Source organism: Metopolophium dirhodum, chromosome 1, assembly GCF_019925205.1.
Source record: "Metopolophium dirhodum isolate CAU chromosome 1, ASM1992520v1, whole genome shotgun sequence".
NCBI classification, from domain to species: domain Eukaryota; kingdom Metazoa; phylum Arthropoda; class Insecta; order Hemiptera; family Aphididae; genus Metopolophium; species Metopolophium dirhodum.
Window position 1 is genome coordinate 65,679,266 of NC_083560.1, and position 20,701 is coordinate 65,699,966.

At 27.7% G+C, this 20,701-nt stretch overlaps 1 protein-coding gene across 9 annotated transcripts in view; it reads left to right on the forward strand.

Moving 5' to 3' along the window:
* The window catches only part of LOC132936807 (protein alan shepard), a 126,587-nt gene that overhangs the window by 23,065 nt on the left and 82,821 nt on the right, over window positions 1–20,701 (forward strand). For 7 of the 9 annotated variants that reach the window (XM_061003582.1, XM_061003578.1, XM_061003581.1 and 4 more), the window contains exon 5: window positions 12,355–12,390. In XM_061003582.1, the coding sequence (XP_060859565.1) occupies window positions 12,355–12,390 (36 nt within the window). Of the gene's footprint in view, window positions 1–11,667; window positions 12,122–12,354; window positions 12,391–20,701 lie in introns of those variants that run through there. The other 2 variants (XM_061003584.1, XM_061003583.1) reach the window with 2 other exon arrangements.

Below are 20,701 nucleotides of genomic sequence, written 5' to 3' on the forward strand. Positions count from 1 at the left end.
TACACATTTGGTACAATAAGTAATTTTGATTAAAGATAATATATACATAGCGAGAATAACAGATATTGGGAGGGCACTCAGTAGTGCCACCCGACAGATTAAATTAAAAGATCTCTAGGCCAGGTTCGTTTAAGACGTCTCAGGGGGTTCTCGGGGATTGTAAATGAAGATAGGCGTTTTATTAGTGGTTTGTTGTGATGTAGTAACTTGGAGTGAAAGGATACGTAATGAGACTTATTTAGTTGAGAGAGCGAGGGAATATTTAGCTCTTTGTGGAGATTGTTATTCGTGATGAACCCTGGAGCAGAGACAATTTTCCGCAGACAGATTGGCTGGAATGCCTGAATTGTTCTCGTGTTAGAGGGTTTGACAGAGTCCCATATCTGGATACTTAAAAAATATCTCTAAATCACATTTTTAAACCTCAGATGCTAAAATAAAAATGTCGTAATAATTTTAAAAAAAAATTGGTGGGGTCACTCTAGTGATCCATTAGCTACGGCATTGGTTTATAATAATGATATATACATATTAGATACATTTGAAATGCTGCACTTATAATTATTTCTTCGATTATATTCCATTGTTCAGAATGATATTATTATCTATTTCTCGACATTATTTTATCGAAAATATATTCTTTTTCTGTATTTTAGAACTGTAACAATTGGATTTTGATTTTATTCAACGTTTAGTGTCATTATTTCTCATACAGCATAAACTGCAATACAAATATCGTATTTTAGAAATTTAAAAAATATTATAGTTATTTGTATTTTAAAATTTTGGTATTTGATAACACGTATTTATTAAAATATTAAGACGTACTTACTTGATAACTATAATTATACGTCATACTCATTGATAAATAAATATAATATATAGTTATCTACATAGGATTAGAATTTTTGTATTTTTTATTATTTATATTATTTATTTTTTACAGTACCTATACCTACAACAGCTTAACCATTTAAATGCAATAGGTATCTAGATTAAAAATGATGGTTATAATAACATAAAATTAAAAAATAGTCATATCATTGTTTGTAATTTATAATTTATAAGTACCTGCACCATTATAAATATTTTTAAAATTTGTTGAACGTTTATTCAAGATTGATATAATTTATTTCAAACCATTTAAGACAATTAATGAGTACCTACCATTTTTCATTATAAAATTATTTTTGAATTAATTAAAGTCTTAACATAATAATATGGTAATTCAAAAAAAATGTTTTTATAAAACAATTAATAATGGACCACATGCATGGAATAATTGTATTGTTACTGAAGTTGAATTATAATTTATTTAGACAATTAATGAAAAGAAAATTTAACTAGTCTTCGTTTTTGATTCCGCATTGATAAAAATATTGATTATCAAACTTGAGTATTTAATTAAAGTTGCATTTATTAAAAAATGGAAACTGCCTACCTATATTATAGTTTTAAAAACTAATTAAGTTCGGATTTTATATTTATAATATTATCCATTTCGTTGATAATAGTATATTTTATATTACGCAAATAATTAAATCAATATTGTATTAATGATTACTATACAACTTAAAAGTAATTTATAAATATAATATTAACTTTATGACTACTTAAAAATGTTTAATATTATTAGTATTAAATTTGCTGTTTAGTATACTAAAATTGTTGGCAGTATTAATATACAAACATTAATTTCAATTGATTAAACAATATGTTTTATTTTAGCTAATAATTTGTTGCGATTAAATATTAATAACTGTGTTTATAATTGTATAGATACCCACTAATGTAATTGTGAAAACTAAAACAAGTTTGGTTCCATTTATTTATCATTATTAAATAGCCTCCAATATATATATAAATAATATATCATAAAAAGTTCTCTCATTTACTTTACTTATTATGTCTAGACGTATTATAATCGTATAGATTGTAAATTCATATTCTTAATTAAATCATAATTTGTTTAGTATGTTCTTGAATATATTTTAATAAGTATTTACAATTTACTTTATTTGTACTTATAGAATTGATAAATTTAAACTAACCTATAAATTATAGCCATCCTATGCCTATTAATACGCCATTCTAAATTATTTTTTTTATGAACGAAGTGCATACAAACATATTAAAATATTACTTAGTTATACAAATTTTAGAACGTCTGTCTTAAAATACATTTACTGTGTACAAATAGGAACAATATATTAACAAGTATTTTAAGTTTCATAGTTGACCATACTTTGATACACGGCTATGCAGGTTGATTGTCGATTGGAAATTATGCGTACCTATAGCATAATAATCTGTTGGGGATTAAAGAGATTTGACTTGTAAAATATTGCATTGGACAGATTTATTATAAACAGTAAAGAAAATAAGATAAAATTAAGTGCATAACGTTCCTATGCATCTATGTCTATATGTTTAGTTCTTCAAAAGTAGTAGGTATAAAAGTGCACAATATTAGTAATTATTATATAGATATCAATACATATTAAACACGTAAATCAAACACTTTAAAATGAATTAATTTTTATAAGACAGATGACAAGTAGGTTTTTGATTTACCACAAACGTTTTAATGTTTAATGTTGTAAGAATGGTATTTGTAGGTACCTATAGGTACCGCTGTATTTTAAGTATTTTAATATGTATGTATAAGAATATAATAAGCGATGGTCGATGGATATAAGTCTTGGAAAATGGCCGTCCTTAGGTGACCTTTATGAAGTGATATATATTTTTTAATAACTTTTAAAATACAAAGTGATCCATTTAAGTGTCCACAAAAGTGTCCAAAAGTTTTAATTGTTGTGAAAATATTTTTTTTACATAATTTGGTGACATTGTAGTATAATATTTTTATCTTAATCGTTTTTTGATTTTTTGAATCACAGAATACATTTTATATTCTAAAGCAGATAAAAATATATAATTAAATATTAATTTACATACATTTCGTATATAAAAAATGTAAAATTTGAAGAAATAGGTGTGATGAACACTTAGAATTGACCACCACCACCTTAATGTCAATAGTATATTTACTCAAATAGGATAAAATTAGGAGAACTTAGCCCCCCTCCATTTAAGTGGAAAATAATTTATTTCATTTTCTCAAGACCTGGAATAATAATAATAATAATAAATAAAGTCTTCGTATCTTAATATTTAAGTTTAAAGTTGCCACAAGGTGCCACCATTGGATGACTTCCCCCACATCCCATTTACTTGTAAATACAGATTGTAAATATACATTTTGTTCAATAAAAAAAACAGTTAAACATTTTGAATTCGTTAATTCCTTGACATGATGTTATAATATTTACATCTATTAGTTTGATTATCTATAAAGTTGTGCTATAAAACTCTTGGATGCTTATACAAATATGGTTAGTCACTTTATTCTTATTCTGAACATTTTTATTATATTATTTTTGAAATCATCCACTTTTAAGAATGTAATAATAATACTTTTTTCTTACATTTATTTTGTTCAATGTTATTTATGTGTCATGTCTGTCAATTTCTTGACAATTTAAAATTTTAAGCAAATATTTATTGATTGGTATTAAACTTTTAGTCGTAGTCGCCAGACGTTTAACTATTTTAAAGGTATTTCTTACTTCGCAGTATGAATTTCTATGTCTGGGCCAGAGTATTCAGTATATTAAATTTGCATTTGTAAATAACTTTATTAAATGTTTATTAATAACTAAATTTTATCTGACAAGAAATATTAATTTACATGTTTTCACTTGTTATCATCTAAAATGATAATAATATATATTCATATCGAACACTTAATCAAAACTACGTTAGGTATATGAAGACTATGTATTCGTATTCACGGAAATCGATAGAACTTATTATGATTGGATTTATTATTATTCCTACACGAAAGCTTCTTTTTTTTAAGTATGACGTACCTAGGTATCGATTTGTCTAAAATAATTGTTGTCTCAAAATAGTTTAAACATCATTTAAAAGTACAAATTGTTTTTATTATTTTGAAAATCAAGTACAAAGTCAATAACCTAATGAAAAAATATAAAACCAATATGTCATGCCTTCAATAATATTATCATCTATAATTCTTGTAATAGCTGATTTTACTCTAGGATTACTCAAAAATCATATAACACATGGTATTAGTTGACAATGTCTTATCTATGTTTCACGTGGGTCTGTGAGATAAATAACAAGTATTGCGCTGACATCCTCTTATTACCTGTAGTCGGACTTCTCATAATTTATAAATTAAAAATATGTGTAAAGGTTCAGATTATAAGAAGTTTGACTAAAATAAAAAAAAATAAATATCTAAGAATACCTAATTAAAAATATGTAAAATGCAATGCCGTAATCTAATTTATCAAATATTAGTAAATTTCGTATAGAAGTATTTTATGATAATTTGTGTTTTATAGTTCTTTGTGGTGCAAGCAATTAATTATAAGCAATAAATAAAGTTAAAAAGTTTTATATCGGATTATATATTTATCGTTTGGAAATTGAAATACACTAATGTTACTTTCAATTTTCTCAGTAGTTTCCTTAATAAGCGTGAAAAAAAAATTGCCAACAATTGTAGGTAGGTATAACTCAGAAAGTGTGTTTTCTATCGATCTTTCTTCAAGTTTGTTGTTAAAATGTGAAGACATACCTACAATTTATTATTATTTATTTATTTTTGAATTTATAGTTATAAACTGAACCATTATCCTATAATGTAAATCAACAAAAGCAAATCTATTGCCTATAACCCCCGGTCTCCTTATCTTATTTATAAAATGTAATATTTAGTTAGAGCGAAATTGAAAACCTAGCATATTCTCATATTGCACACGTTATCACAATAATATATTGAGCATTCAAAGTTTCAAAAACATTATTTAAAATAAAATCATCACATTATCATATATTATAATACATTACAAATGTAAATAATATAGATTATTATTCATATATTAATGGGATTAATTAGTTTTTATCTACAGTTCTAAAATTTGATTATTAATTGCTGTTTGACAGATGACAAATATTTTTCATAAGTGTTTTTCAAACTATATTTAACTATTTATTAATTACATTTATTCACAAATTGGCTTTTTGAACTATATAATTGTATACATAAGAAAAGTCAAACAAATTTAAAGTGCATATTAAATGTGTAAACGGTTATATGATTATAATTAAAAATCGATTAGTCTTAGTTAAATTATTAATTTTATTCAACTAAACATAATATCATAATATAATGATTGTAACATCATTAAAAATTCAGTGAATTCTATGAAAGAACATGTTATTTGTTATTTGTTAGTGTAATATATTGAGTTCTTACAGGGGCTTTTCTTACCAGTAGATCTTTACATTATTAAACGTCAATCGTAATATAATTTTGTATCAAACCATTCACAATCGATTTTATATTTTATATTTTAGATACTTATATACATAGTATTATTAGAATTTTACAGATAAATATTAAAAAGCGGCAAGTAGGTATCTAACGCTTTACCGTACATTAGGTGCCTAAAGAAGGCGCTGTAATGGATGTGTTACATTTGAATTCAATTATATAAAATCATTGTCTACAAAAAACGATTCTTAGCGTAAATGATTCGTCAGTCTATAATATTACGAAGTATATTTTATGATATTATTGCGATTAAAGTGATGTATTTTACAATTAGGCATTACTTTATACTACCTATTATAATAACATATTAGGTATATAGTTACTACTATTTAATCTACTGTTAAATTATTTTTTCCGAAAAATGCATTTAAAAATGTCATTGTGCTTATAAAATACAAGCCTGGGAAAGTTAATGATAATTTTTAATTGAGTTAATTTAAATTGATATAAAACATTATAAAAAGTTTAAAAATCAATGGTTATACTATTTTTTTTTTAACTCAATTAAGTTATATAAGTAATAGTTATATGGAAACTTACAATTAACTTATTAACTTAAATTAAGTATTAAGCCAGTAATATGGTTTTAAAAAAAAAAAGTAAATCTTTATGCAATATAATAATATATCATCAATAAAAATCAGTTAAGTTAAAAGTTAAGTTAATTTATATTCATTTTTTAAAAAGTTAAAATTATCTTAATAAATATCAATAATAATTTACTTTATCAATGATATTAAAAATTTCAAATGCCTGTAAACAGCACATAACGCGTGTCAAAATATTTTGAACATTTTATCATTCATAGAAAATTCTAATATAAACATTCGGTGAAAATGTAATGCATCTACAGTCATTTTTTTTTTTTAATTACGCCAAAAATTAAATATAATATAATTAAATTTTGTCTAAATCGATTTTGCTAAAAATTCACGTTTATCTTTTAATTTTTTTTTTATTTCTGCAAATTTTAAAACTACTGGGAATTTTAGTTTTTAATCACACGAATACACCAACTAGATTCGCTTTCCCACCAGAAAAAATACTGGAGTTGAAAGTAGGGAGCATTAATTCAACTATTTATCGTATACTCAGTCACAAAAAAACAACACACACGTCATTGTAAAATCAATACATTCATCACTCTGCTCAGAATATAAAATAAATAGAGGTCAATCAGTGATAAGTAATAACTATATAAATTATAATTTTTTAATGTATATCATTAGAAGAAAAATATTTGGAAACCCTGAATACTATGAGATACTATATATACATTGTATGATTCACTGATTGTTTCTAGTCAACGACTTTTATTCAAACTAACATTTATGAAATATTGTCATTAGAGTCATAATTATTGTAATTTGTAGAAAAAATTGGTTTTTCTTTACTCAAAACTAAAATTAATAATAGTTGTCTTCGTGTTCGATAAAAATTTAAAGTATCCAATTAATTTAAGTAAATATTTAAAATGTGAATAACTAATTTTCATTAAGCATATTCAAATATTGATTGCATGTTTTGAACTTTAGAGAGAAGGCTAGTATATAAGTAGACACTTAAAGTGTATAGATTGGTCATGGGTAGGTAATACGAGATCAAATATGGCGAGAAAGTTTGTATAAATAATATGTGTATATTAAATTGCTATAGTTTACAAAGTTAAACATTATAATCTTTGCACAAAAAGCATTAAATTATAGGTTGGTAACGTAAGGATTTTATGAATTATACAACATATTTGCATACATAAGTACTGAATAAAATAAAATAAACAAATCAATTACAATTCACATGTAGGAGATACTATAATATGTAATACATGTTGTAGATATTTGAAGTGCTAGAATCTGAAAAACTCATTAAATCGAAAACAAAACTATAAAATGTTGTTTTTTTAAAAAAAAAAAGCAGTTGAAAACGTAATGTAGGTTTATATATATATATGTATTTGGATATATTTCGTGTGTTGTTTTTAACTATATCTATATAGTAGCACAAGCCAGTGACTTTTGACACAATATTTTGAAATTATATCTGTATATATTATGTCGTTATGAGGACAATTTCAAATTATTAATATAATGGTCAATTGTAATATAAGACACGCAGCTTATATTAATTTATAGCAGTATACGAATGCCTGAAGTATTATTATTTTTTAACGAATATCATCGAATAAAATACCAACGTTTCCGTGTATGTAGGTACCGAGGATTTAATTCTTTTTTTCTTTTTAATGTCATTGTTGAATTAAACGAGAAAACATTTTTGAATTACATTTGTAGAATGTGAATATATATTATATTACACATTTTTGAAATTGGTAGGTACCTACCTATAACGGAATATTGTCAATATTTGGATACTATAAGTAATAACGAACAAATCGAATCCCAGATTCCTAGCTATTATTTGTATACATTTGGTTTATTATTTTACTCAGAATTTAGGTGATTTTTTTTCTTTCATTTTAATTGACATTGAATATATTGACGACTGAATTAATTTGTATTGGAAAAGTACAAGGGAAACTATATAGGTTTATATCATGTATACATATATTTATATCTTTATTTTAAATTTTATTTTAAATACTTGTATTTATCTCATTAAATATTTTATTAAATAACAATACTTATAGTACTTACAAAATATAATGATATTGGGTTCGGTATTCAATATTTATGTTATCATAATAGTACAATTTAAAGAATACGAATGCTGTACATATTTAATTGTATAGGTTGTAATTTAGGCTCGATTGTATAAATTACAAAAATATATAGTATTCACTATAATAAAAACTAAAAAATATAATAATTTTATATCATTCATCATGTACTTATAGTTTTAAATAGCTTTAGCTAAAATATTATTAGATCGACTTGATTTCTTTAATAGAATAAAATAATTAATTAAAATAATAATAATCAATGATATATAAAATACTATGTAGTAATTTATTATAACAAATATTATACCATAGTTTGTAGAAGTATTACATAATAATTTGTGTATTAAAGTTATTTGTGATACGAGGATAAAATAGATGTTTTAATAAAAATTTGTTTTTTTTAGATACTTGTTCAAACAATAAAAAAATGTCCAAAAGTTTTATGTAACCCTATATTTATTGATTGAAAATTGAGTGCAGTTGGTATTTTTCAATTTTCTCAGCAATTTTTTTAACCGTAGAGAAAACTAACATATTTTTAAAGTAAAACTCTGAAAGAGCAAATATTTCCTCAGATTGTTCCTTTTAGAATCGTTGTTCAAATACAAATATTTACGATAATTATTTACTTTCAAATTCATATGGTGATTAAATGCACCACTATTACACTGTGAAAAGCAAGAAAATCGAATCTATAGTTATAAGTTTATAGTGCCTATAAATCCCATTCTAGGTACATTAAAATGTATCGTCCAGTTAAATGGAAAACATAGCATATTTTCATATTTCCTACTATTACATGTATATAGAGTATTCAAAGATTCAAAAATATTATTTGAAATTATAGCATCAAATTATCATTGCATTCATTATAGGTAATAATTTATACATATAATATTATTCATAATATGGTATAATATAATATATTATATGAGATAAATCAATTTGTATCTACATTTTTAACATTTTATTATTATTTGTTGTTTCACAATATAATTTTCATATATGTTATCGAACTATTTACTTGTTTACATTTGTTCACACATTATAGCTTATAGAACTATAACTGTTGTGTACATAAGAAATTTAAAATAAATATGAAGTTCATCCTAAATGGGCAAATGGTTATATGTTAGGTACCTATTATCATTATACATCGTTTAAGTTTAGTTTAACTATGTATTTTATTCAACTAAACCGTATAATATGTTTATAGCAACATAACAATTTAATATTTAGTATGAAAACATAATATATATATTTTTTTTAAGGCTTCGACGACTGAGGTCATTAGCCTGTAAGGTTGGTAGGGTTGGTGCAGTAGGGTTGGGACTGTTGGACATAATATATTATTTGCTATCTTTTGGTGTAATATTTTGTGCTATAGTTAGCTATAGTTAGGGGCTTTCTAAACTAGCCGATCTTTAAATGAATAAAGGTCGATCACATTACAATTTTATAGGCCAACTGCGTTCATCATCTATAGATTTTAGATAGGTACCTATAAAAAATAATATTATTGATGTTGATTTAAATCAAAGTAAAAGTTGTTATCCATATCGTTTTGCCATGCCTCTGCAGTTATCCTGAGATATTTTTCAATTGTCATACAATTATAATATGCTTATTACTTATACGAATAGTTACCTACCATATCAGTGATTTTTAGTGTAGCTCATTATTAGAAAAATGTTTGGTAGGTAACTCTGAATAATTATTATTCTATGTATAGTATCACATAAGTCATGATTCATGACTCATACTGATTGTTTTTAGACTTTAAATTGATAACTTTTATTCTGACTAAATGCTTTGAACAAATATTATTATTTATAGTTGTTTTTGGTTTTTAGTTTCGTTACGTTTTATATTTTATCCAACTAAACAGAAATAATTGGAATGCCTAACATAGTAACATTACAAATTCAATATGAAAAAAAATATAATATTATTTGTTACTTTTTGATGTAATATAATATAGTGAAGGGGGCCCCGCCAGTCGAACTTTAATTTAATACTATATTACTATTTAAATTAATCTCAAAAGTATAGTATTACTATCAAAATGCATTATTAAATTTTTTTTTAATTTAACATTTATAAAAATGTTTTGAATGTTGTAAAACGAATGTATATTTAGTGCACTTAGTAGGTATTCGTATGATATAACTACAGTTAATAATAAGGTATAATTTAAAGATTAAACTAATTTTATTTAATTTTTATGGAGTTGGTGTACTCTATGTTACCAGATCTCTTCTGAGATTTATGTAGTTTTTTTTATTTGTATTAGGGACTCACCAATAAAAATGTATTTCTTATTTCATAAAGTTATTATATATACATTACTTATTTTACATAGGTAAGTATTGTTTTATAATATAGTTAGATAATAGTCTATATATTTGTAAATATTGGTTAGAAAAGTTTCAATCTAAATATTTTAACCCAAATATACATAGTTTTTTAAATTTAAGGAACATTCTTTCATTCGAACCTTTTCAAAAGTCTGTATTTGAGACGCTCACGTGTGTGAGAAACAATACCATATGTTTTTTGGTCTGGCCACTGAATTCTGATGAGGACTAGCGGGTGGTTTACAACTTAAAAGTATCAGCGTATTTATCAGTATTTATCAGTGTTTATCAGTGTATATTATCAGCTGCTCATCTATATTTTGTTCCGGGGAATCACGTTGTGTTCACAACCGCCACCTCCACCACCACCCACCACATAAACTAGCTATAGTTAGGTACCAACTTTAATTCGATTAGGAAGTTTTTGATTTGTTTCTTCAACATGTAGATACCTATGTGTGTTTTTTATTATACTATATGGTATAATATAAAACACACACAATATATCACATTATATTATTATAAAAATATTATGTGAGGTGAATTATACTCGTTTTGTCGGTTTTTATTTATACAAATATATCGGGGCCGTCGCCGCACATGTGTTGATCGAACATAATTTTATAATATTATGTTTGAGGGTGTCGGTCTTTAAATATATATATTTACTCGAAATCTCTTTCGAGAAACCGCCCTAACCGCACCCTTTCAGGAGGAAAAAAAACAATACATCCTCACATATATATAAAAATAGAACGACGGCGCGCGACACGCGGCGACGGTGGCGTTCGTAGTCGTGTACAAAAACGCTCGTCGCCGGCGTCGGGTACATGTGAGTGCCGACGACGACGACGACGACGACGACGACGATGACGGCGGCGGCGATGATGACTCGGCGGCGGCGTTGGTGACGGCGGTGAGGGAAGGGTGATTTCGCCTGCGACTATGTTCTACGCGCGTATTGTAACGGGGCCGCGGTGAGCGCGCTCGGACGGGGCGGGCCGGGGCCGGGGGTAGTGCTAGGGAGTGGCCGCCCGGCGCGCGCGTGCGTGCGACACAACGCGGCGCTCACCGTCGCGGCGGCGGCACTTGACGCGCGCGGGTTCGTCCGAAGTCGGCGGTACCGCCGGCGATCGTCGACGCCGCCACCACTGCCACCGCCGTCATCGTCACCGGCCAGCAGCGCCAGCTATACACGGCACCGGCAGAGCACCAGCAACTTTGGTCGTGGTAGTATGCGTTTGCCGTTCGCCGTCGATCAGTGTGGTGTGCATGTGTGATATCGCATCATCATATTCGGTCGACGCCGCCGCCGCAACCAGTCGTCATATTGTTATCTGCACGGTCGTGTATGTCGGAGTCGCCAGTTATCCGCGATACGATAATAATTTTGTTTTTAAATTTAAATTTTAAAATACAGATATCGATAATCCGTTAATATTATAATATTATATTTTAAATATCGTCGTGTCGTATGAATTAAAATAAATTGTCATCAGTCGTCGTCGACGTCTCTCCGTCACAGCTGACATTCGAAATCGGCGGCGGTTTTTATCCGTTCAAATTTTTGTTTATTTTTAACGCCGAAATCAACACTCTCCGCCGCCCATCGGTCTACGAAAAGAAAACGTGCGTACTCTGTTCTAGCTTTAAGTAATAATATTATATCATACACTTGCCATACGTTTACTTGTATTTCACTATAGTTAATAAGACTTAAGTTGTATTCGATTTTCGTGCCGCATACGTCGGCCACTGTAACTTTTAAATCGAACCGGCGGCGTCTTTTGCCGTTTCGGTGGTTTTAATTTTCTGGCAGGTTCTTTAAGATTGATGCATATACCCGTTATACTTACCATTTGTTCTGTTTGTTTTCTGTTTTCCAGGTAAACTACCACGATTACAACGCATCCTATTCCAAGGTAAGTCGTCAATAACGATTTATTATACGTTTTTATTTGCAACCTTATAAGGTGCCGCAATGTCGTTTGGCACATTTCCACATAAACGCGCGCGCACACACACACACACACACATCTCTTTCTCACACACACAAACACACACACACACATACGCATATACGCACCCGCGCCTCACACGCACGCACATGCAGCATTGTAACATGCACGATACGGCAGCGCGGTTTTTCTCCTCCGATATAAGAGCGGGTGCAATATTTGAAAAAAAAATTTCTCAAGATTTCTCGCCATTTTCCGGCCGGCGGCGTATATGTTAGCATTATATGGTGGGGGGGGGGGGGAGGGCACCTATAGTTATAACACTATCATACTTATTAGAATCCGGCGCGATAGGTAAACGCTCGAGTCCCGCGGCGGCCGGGCGCGTTTTTATAGCGGTCAACAACAACTTGTGCGCCGCCGCCGCCGCGGGTTTCAAAGCACACGTCATCATCGTCGAGGCGGCGGCTGCGGCCAAGGCAAATCCAGCGATGACGATGACGAGAGGATAGTATATTAGAATAATAATAACAATAATAATAATAGTAATAATAATAACATAGGTACGTTCATGCAGTTTAATATTATTATATACTGTGTTATTGTTGTGTATGATTCGTGTTGTGCATCGTGAAGAAAGAGGCGGCCGCGGCGAATTCGGTGTGCCGCACGTATAACGTATATGATATACACGAACACACGCATTATAATGTACACTAATACTATATATACGAAAATACCTGAACGCGACGATAACGGTTTGGTCGCCGCCGAAAATTAATATACCTATATACCTACCTACCTATAGTCTCTTACAAATAATATAATATCATACCAATAGGTACCTATAATTATTATACAGTGTGTACCGTTTCGCGACGTGCTACCAACGGTAGATTTCTGGCATGTGCGCGGGGGGTTGTTTTGTGTGTTCAAACATCCCCCAAAATTGTGGGAAGTCTTTTTTATGGTTAATTATTATCATACAAATACTAGGTAGATAGGTAGTTAGTAGGTGTAGGTGTATATATAGATTTAATTTTGTGATTTTTATAGTTAGTACTTATACATTTCTAAATTATGAGATAGGTAAAACAATTGTTTTCATTTTTTTGATGACGTGGTGTGATGTATTGTTCTTGAAAAAAATATAGCTATAATTTTCAACATCCAATTTTCAAAAAGTTCAAACACCCACCCTCCCCCACCGCAACCAAACTTTTTCTGCGTACGTCCCTGATCGATTTTAATTTTGGGTATCCACATTCTTTTAACGCCCTTTTATATATTATATTCCGTTGGTGGTCTTGCGGACCACCTTTCGCTTAATATACCTACGTATATAATACCACTTTATACCACGGTTCAAACAATAATGTCTTTCATCCCACGACTGCCTTCACTGCCGCGGCTGTTTCCCGCGAACGAAATTCTCGATGATGGATCGATTGTCCGAAATAAATCACGTTTCGAAATGGTGGTCGCATCGTCGTCGTGTGAGTGTGCAGCGTATATGTGCAGTACAGGAAGTCATATGTCCGAGTGAAATATTATATATATATATTATAAGGGCGTGTGTCGGACTACCCCTGCCCCATCCTCGCCCTTGGTGCGTGTGTAATGACAACGGTCTGAAAGCTGCATTGAAACGGAAAACTGTATACGCGCCTGCCGCTGGCATATGTTTTACTTTCAGATGATGCACTGTATATGTAATATAAAAGAGGTAGGTATTATCGGCCTCGGTTATTCTTTTTTGTCTTTTACTTTTTTTTTCTTTTTTTCATTAGGCATATTTTTTTCTCTTCTCTCGCGGCGCGGCGGGGGACCACTTTTTTTACGTCGTCCCGTTTTGCGATATCATTATATCAAACGGAGCTTCTGTAATATTAAGTAACTCTCCCGTTATATCGCCCAACGTATATTATAGTACTGCACATAGTTGTTTATGTACTTATATCGTCATACGAATACCGTCAAGTATTTATAATAGGTATTTTATTATATTTTATTATAATTATGTTCATTATATATTATATCATGTGACGTGTTCAGGCAAAAAATCCTTAAGAACTTATACGTCATCGATTGTTTTAGACGTGGCGGGCACAAAGTTTATTTTGCTATCGATCGTTGTGTAATTGTTACAGAAACGATCGTGGTAGGAAAAAAATAAGTCTTCGTGACTTCACCGGTTTCTTAGGAGTCCGACTTATCAGGTCATAAATATTTTTTGTACCTACTGTCATTCTATATTTGTATTTATTTTCTTAATTTCGGTTTTAATTTTTTTTTTTTACTATACATCACGTTTCGACGTTTTTAGACCCTTGTTATTTTTGTACGTCGTTAAAATTGGATATTGTTTGAACGTTGAGCAATAACATATTTCAAGTTCTTAAATTACAAGTGTTTATTTTTCATAATACTTAATATATGTACTTCTTTTTCTATGTAAATATTTACCAAACTTTTGTCAAACAACGTGGAGTATAAATATATATTTTTTTAAGCCAATATTAATGGTTCCAATTTTAAATACTCAACATTTTTCTTTTATATAACCACTAAGTTTTTAAGCTGATATTAGTTGTATAATATATGTGTTGTAAATTTTGTAAAAAAAAACTTGAAATAAATATTTGAAGCAGTTTAAACGGTTTGTTTAAAAATATGTTGCTTAATGGTTAATATTGTTGAAGGTACCTAAAAGTAATTAGCATATTACACTTACGATTGTAATAAAAAAAAATGTATATTATAAATGTACAGTTTAGTCATACAAATATAATAACCGTGGGCTAGACTCGACGGGATTGATTTTTTTTTTTGTTTCGTTGGAAAAGGGTGGTTTTCCCAGCAAAGAACTATGATGTCCAAAATTCTGTTGATCTGTGTGTTAGTATGCGTGTGTGTCCCATTTACACTCTAAACGCCTACATTATTAACTTTGGCTCCTGTTGCTTTTCTTGACGTGTCCTTTTCCTCCCTTTTTCTCGTATATTCGAATTAATTCCAATTTACCAAACGTTAATGCATTTTTCTTTTTTTGTTATTATACGACGAAAAGAGAGGTGAATTGACTTAAAAATAATTTATCTTGTTTAAAATTCTCCTTTTGAACGGTTATCAAGGGAAAAAAGTGCGTTTCGAGTTTCACGTAATGACTACGGGTTTTCTTTTTAGCCGTCAATAATGATAGATGTGACATGTAACGCAGTGGATCATAATATTATACATTTTATGTAGAATCAATTGAATAGTTCGTTAAGGGCGTAAGTGGCGTATTACTTTTGCGATTATATAATAAAATCCTGATATGCAAAAGTTCTGACCCTATATTGACCAACCCCAACTGAAAATCATCCAAGTTGAGTACTAATATTTCTTTATTTTGAAATTGTTTTTACTCGTTTTTAAATATTTTTTTTAGTTCTTACAATATTCAACTAACACTTAACTAGCAACATTAGCTGGAGGACAAATGTAATGTCATAAAAACCGTATCCCATTATTTATTACTTAAAAAATTGGTTTTTTACAAAAGTTTAAAAACATTTACGATGAAAAGAAACACATTAATAATATAATACATCAAATATCAAAATTTAATACCTTTTGAAACATATTTTTATTATTTTTATCGAACATTTGTATTCATAAATGATTATCAATGTATATACCTATACTATACATCGTTAACGCGCATAATTTATTTAATATTATTAATAATTTTTAAATACATCTCACTGCTCCAATTATTTATTCTATTTTTTTGAAGAACAATAATTAACATTTTCATAGGAGTTTTGAGTATTTTCAATTTGATAAAATAGTTGCTTTTTTATTGTTAAGTGATAAAGCTGATCCACGTATTATTATAAACGTGTCACTTAATCCTGTATAGCCTTTATTTTATTTTTTGCTATACAAAAATCCATAAAGGCACTCTACGTTTTTTTAATTTCGTAATGCATATGTGCATTTTTATAGTGCACTCATTAATAGGGGATTCTTGATACAAACAATTAAAATTAAAAATAATTTATCCTTTTGTACAAACCCATATCAGGATACTAAAGTTGATCGCTTTTTTTAAAACCAGACAACCAATTGAGATAATCTTTTATCTCCTATGTTTATTTTAATTTACAAAAAAATGTTTTTTATATCGTATAGTTTGTTTGAAAATAAGAAATACACGATTGCATAGGTACATTGTTTTTGGAATACGCATTATATTTATACTTTTTATAAAATGTATTTAATATTTATGGTCAGTTAGTACAAAAGTATCTATAGTACCTATATACACTATTATATAAACTAAAACTATTAAATTCCACTATTTTGGAATCTATTCATACGTGCATTGCACCTATTGTGAAAGTATTGTATATATTTGTTTAAAACTTAATTTAATATACAATTATCTGTATAAATGCTCTGTTTAATGTCGAGTTATAGATGTACCTGACTAAAAATTAAATTAATAAAATGTATATCAAATATTCTTACACGTTTAAAGTTTTAAATGGCGGTAATTAAAAGATTATATTTGAGTAAATAAATAAATAAATACAATTTTAAGAAAGAGAATTTACTCATAATTAATGATTAGTAAATAAATAAAATATTAAAAGAGGATATTCACTTGTAAATAAATACAAATTAAATTAGTTAAACTTCCAATTTTGTATTTACTCGTATTATATTATTGTACATACATCCATATATTGATTTCATTCAGGGTCGTCTTTCAAAAAATTTTACATTCCGACACCTAACCACTCACTTTATAACACCCACTTATAATATAATTTACATTTGTTTATATAATTGACATTTCATGTTTGAACTCATTTAAGTTAAACTATTCTACCCATATAAAAATTCCGTTCTGTGTATAAATTTAGTTGGTCTGAGTTTAAACTACGATCAATGACAAATTGTCTATACTAATCATTATTAAGTAAGATAATATTGTGCTAAAATTTTTGTTTTTTTTAATGTGCTGTTAACAAGGTGTCAAAATGTGCACAACTGCAACTACAATTTCATTGTTGATTTTGTAAATATCATAATATTTTTAATGTAATTTTAAATCTGTTAGTAAAATGTTTGTGTTATTTGATTCAACGTATAACTTTAAGAACTTGAATTATCGTTTAATTTCATAAACATTTTTATTAATTATTGCTTATAAAAATATTTAAAAAAAATAAAAATAGGTTTTTGGTATTCTTTTCTTTTTTTACTTTTATTAGATTTATTGTTTACACATATTTACTAGGTACCTAACTGTTTTTACAATATATCATTCTAAACGGATTGTCTGATTTACAAATACATATTATTTCATCTAGATATTATAGAATAATTCATTAAATTATTATATGCGATCATTAAATGCCTATATGAAATAAATGTTCTCTTAAATAAATTGTCTTATGAATTATAATTATAAATGAATGATAAACTCAATTTTTAAAAGGTATTTTGTTGAAATGCTTAATATCTAAAATAATATTGATAATAATATTAGTTTTTATAGGGGTTTAAATATAGGTAGAGGTGTATATAAATATATATATGTATATATATTTTTAATTGTTTCATAATTGTAGACATTTTATGTTTTGTATATATTAATAATAATTAATGACAAGTACATATCGCTATTATATATACCGGTGGTAAGTACCACATTTTACAATATTTCTATTACTTAAGAATATTTATAATATGTTCTACAACAATGATAAAACAATATTTTATATCTTTGATGAGTACAAATTGCGTAGTGAAAAAATAGCCAAGGAGTTATTTACCCCAAGGGAAAATCGTTTCGTTTACTTTTTTATTTTTGTTGGATATGTTTTTAATTACTTTATAGGATGTTGTTTAGTTGTTACTGCAGTACGCATTGTTAAAAAAAAATTATTTTATCATTTAAATATACTATGCTTGATTAGGATATCATTGGTTGAATGCCTTTCTATTTCTTTTGAATTTTGAACTACTTGGGAGGTCCTTCTTTGCATTTCCTGGCAATGTATCAGCATTTGGGAACTAGGTAATTAAAAAAGTATATGCCATTTGACCCCTTTAAAAATCATCTCATTGACAATGGTCTAATTACTAAACGTTTTTAATAACACTGACCAAACCAAGGTACCTAAACCAACTTAAATTATATTCATAACGCATTATGGTGATTTTTTATTTTGTACTTGATAATGATTGTAAAAAAGTACGGTTAACTTTTATATTTTAATTTGAGTTTTTTTAATTTGGGAATTCGTCGAATTTTACCTTGCTTCCTCTTCGGAAATTACTTTTCTGGAATGTTTAGTAGGAAATTTATATATTATATTCTTGAATTAACGCCCTTCATACACTCTCGATTGTTTAATTATATTCAAGACTTCAAGTCTTCAAATTTCTCATTTACAACTTGAATGGTTTCCACTCTTTAAGTTTCACGTCTTTTGGTATATTTATTTATAAATATTTACCATGGTGTTTTTTTTTTTGAATCTAACCTATTATCTACTATTTTAACTGTTTAATATTTTCGGGTCATATCATATTACTCGTTATTTTCATTAGATAATTCGAAAAAAATATTATTCGTAAGCTTAGAATATTAACTGTCGCTTGAATAATTGATAATAGAGATAATAATACATAGAGTATATTAGGTACCTACTTACTCTTAATTTTTTTTATGTGTAATAAAAACTTTAAATCCATTTTTTAATATTATTTGTATTGGATAATGTTTTGATATTATGAGGTAACTTCCATAAAATTTTTTTAAAAGTATAAACTATTCAAAGTAGATACCTACTAATAATGTTTATCGAATTATATATTAGTTATAAGGTCTAGATTTAGGTACCTTATAAGTACCTATATACAATTTGCCTACAGCTAGTTTTGATTTTCTATATTTTTTTTGAAAACAATTCCAATATATATATATTATTATTTATTATATTTTATTACAATCCGAGAAGAGTAGAATTTCTATAATTTTATATCTATTTTTATATTCCATTTTGTGGGTTAAATTCACATTTTAGATAATTTTCTAAATAGAAAATTCTGATTTTAGTTGATATTTTTTTATGACAGTATATTTTTGATTGCATTTGACAAAGAAATAACTTATTTGAATTGTCTTATTTCTATATTAATTTAATCATTATCTATATAATGTATTCATAATTCTAATTATGTTCCATATTACAGCATACGTGAATAAAGTGCATGTTTGTGTAATAATAACTAGTGATATTATACTATATGTTATTGTTATCAGTATGTGTACTGTGTAGCTAAGAACTGATAAAATGTATAATTGTTGTTAACTAGGAATTTGTTAAACGTCTTAAATGTATTCGCACAGATAAAATATGTTTGATTTTTTTTTATGTATCTTTATAACTACTTATATTTTAATGGCTTATAAGTGCGTAATATCGTATTTTGTTTTTGAATTAGAATTTCGAAGAGTTCATTTTAATTATATAGTATGCTATATGATCATAATATATGAAATAAAAGTAAGTATTTTTTCACCAAAACTGTAACTATAATAATTGAATAAAACCGCCTAACAAACAATATTTGTCATGCCTTATTGTAAGTATACGATAAAATTGTCTATATAACGCGTCATAGTTTCAAATATAGCCCATAAAAAATCTTTTTTAATAAAATATTTGTTTTAGTAATACATTTAAAATATTCTAAAAATATTTATATCTATATTACGTTGCTCGGCTAGAAATTGAAACTAAAAAGAGAAAATGTGTGTGTGTGTGTGTGTGTGTGTACTGTGTGCGTGTTAGAAAGGATAGGATCGATAGCAATCGTTGTTTGCTGTAATGCAATGAGAAATAGGAAGTACGACATTCCATTAAGATACCCTGTCTATTCCATTTGGACTTAAACATATTGAATTTCATGATAAAAAATAAAACGTTTTGTTGTCATCCATTATTTTCGAGTATTTCTACAGACAGAAGTCGCGTCGGATAATATGAAGTAATGTGTACAATACCTATTCATTTTTAGGTCGATAATAATCGTTATTGCGTATAATGTTTTGGGGGATTTAAATAATTTCTTGAGTTTTATTACTTTGTCAACACCATTAGTAATATTAGTTATATATAATATGTTATTAATGTTTTTGTATCTATGGTCATAAAAATAATAGTGGTTTTGGGTTCTAATTGTCATATTTTTGTCTACCATAGTTAGT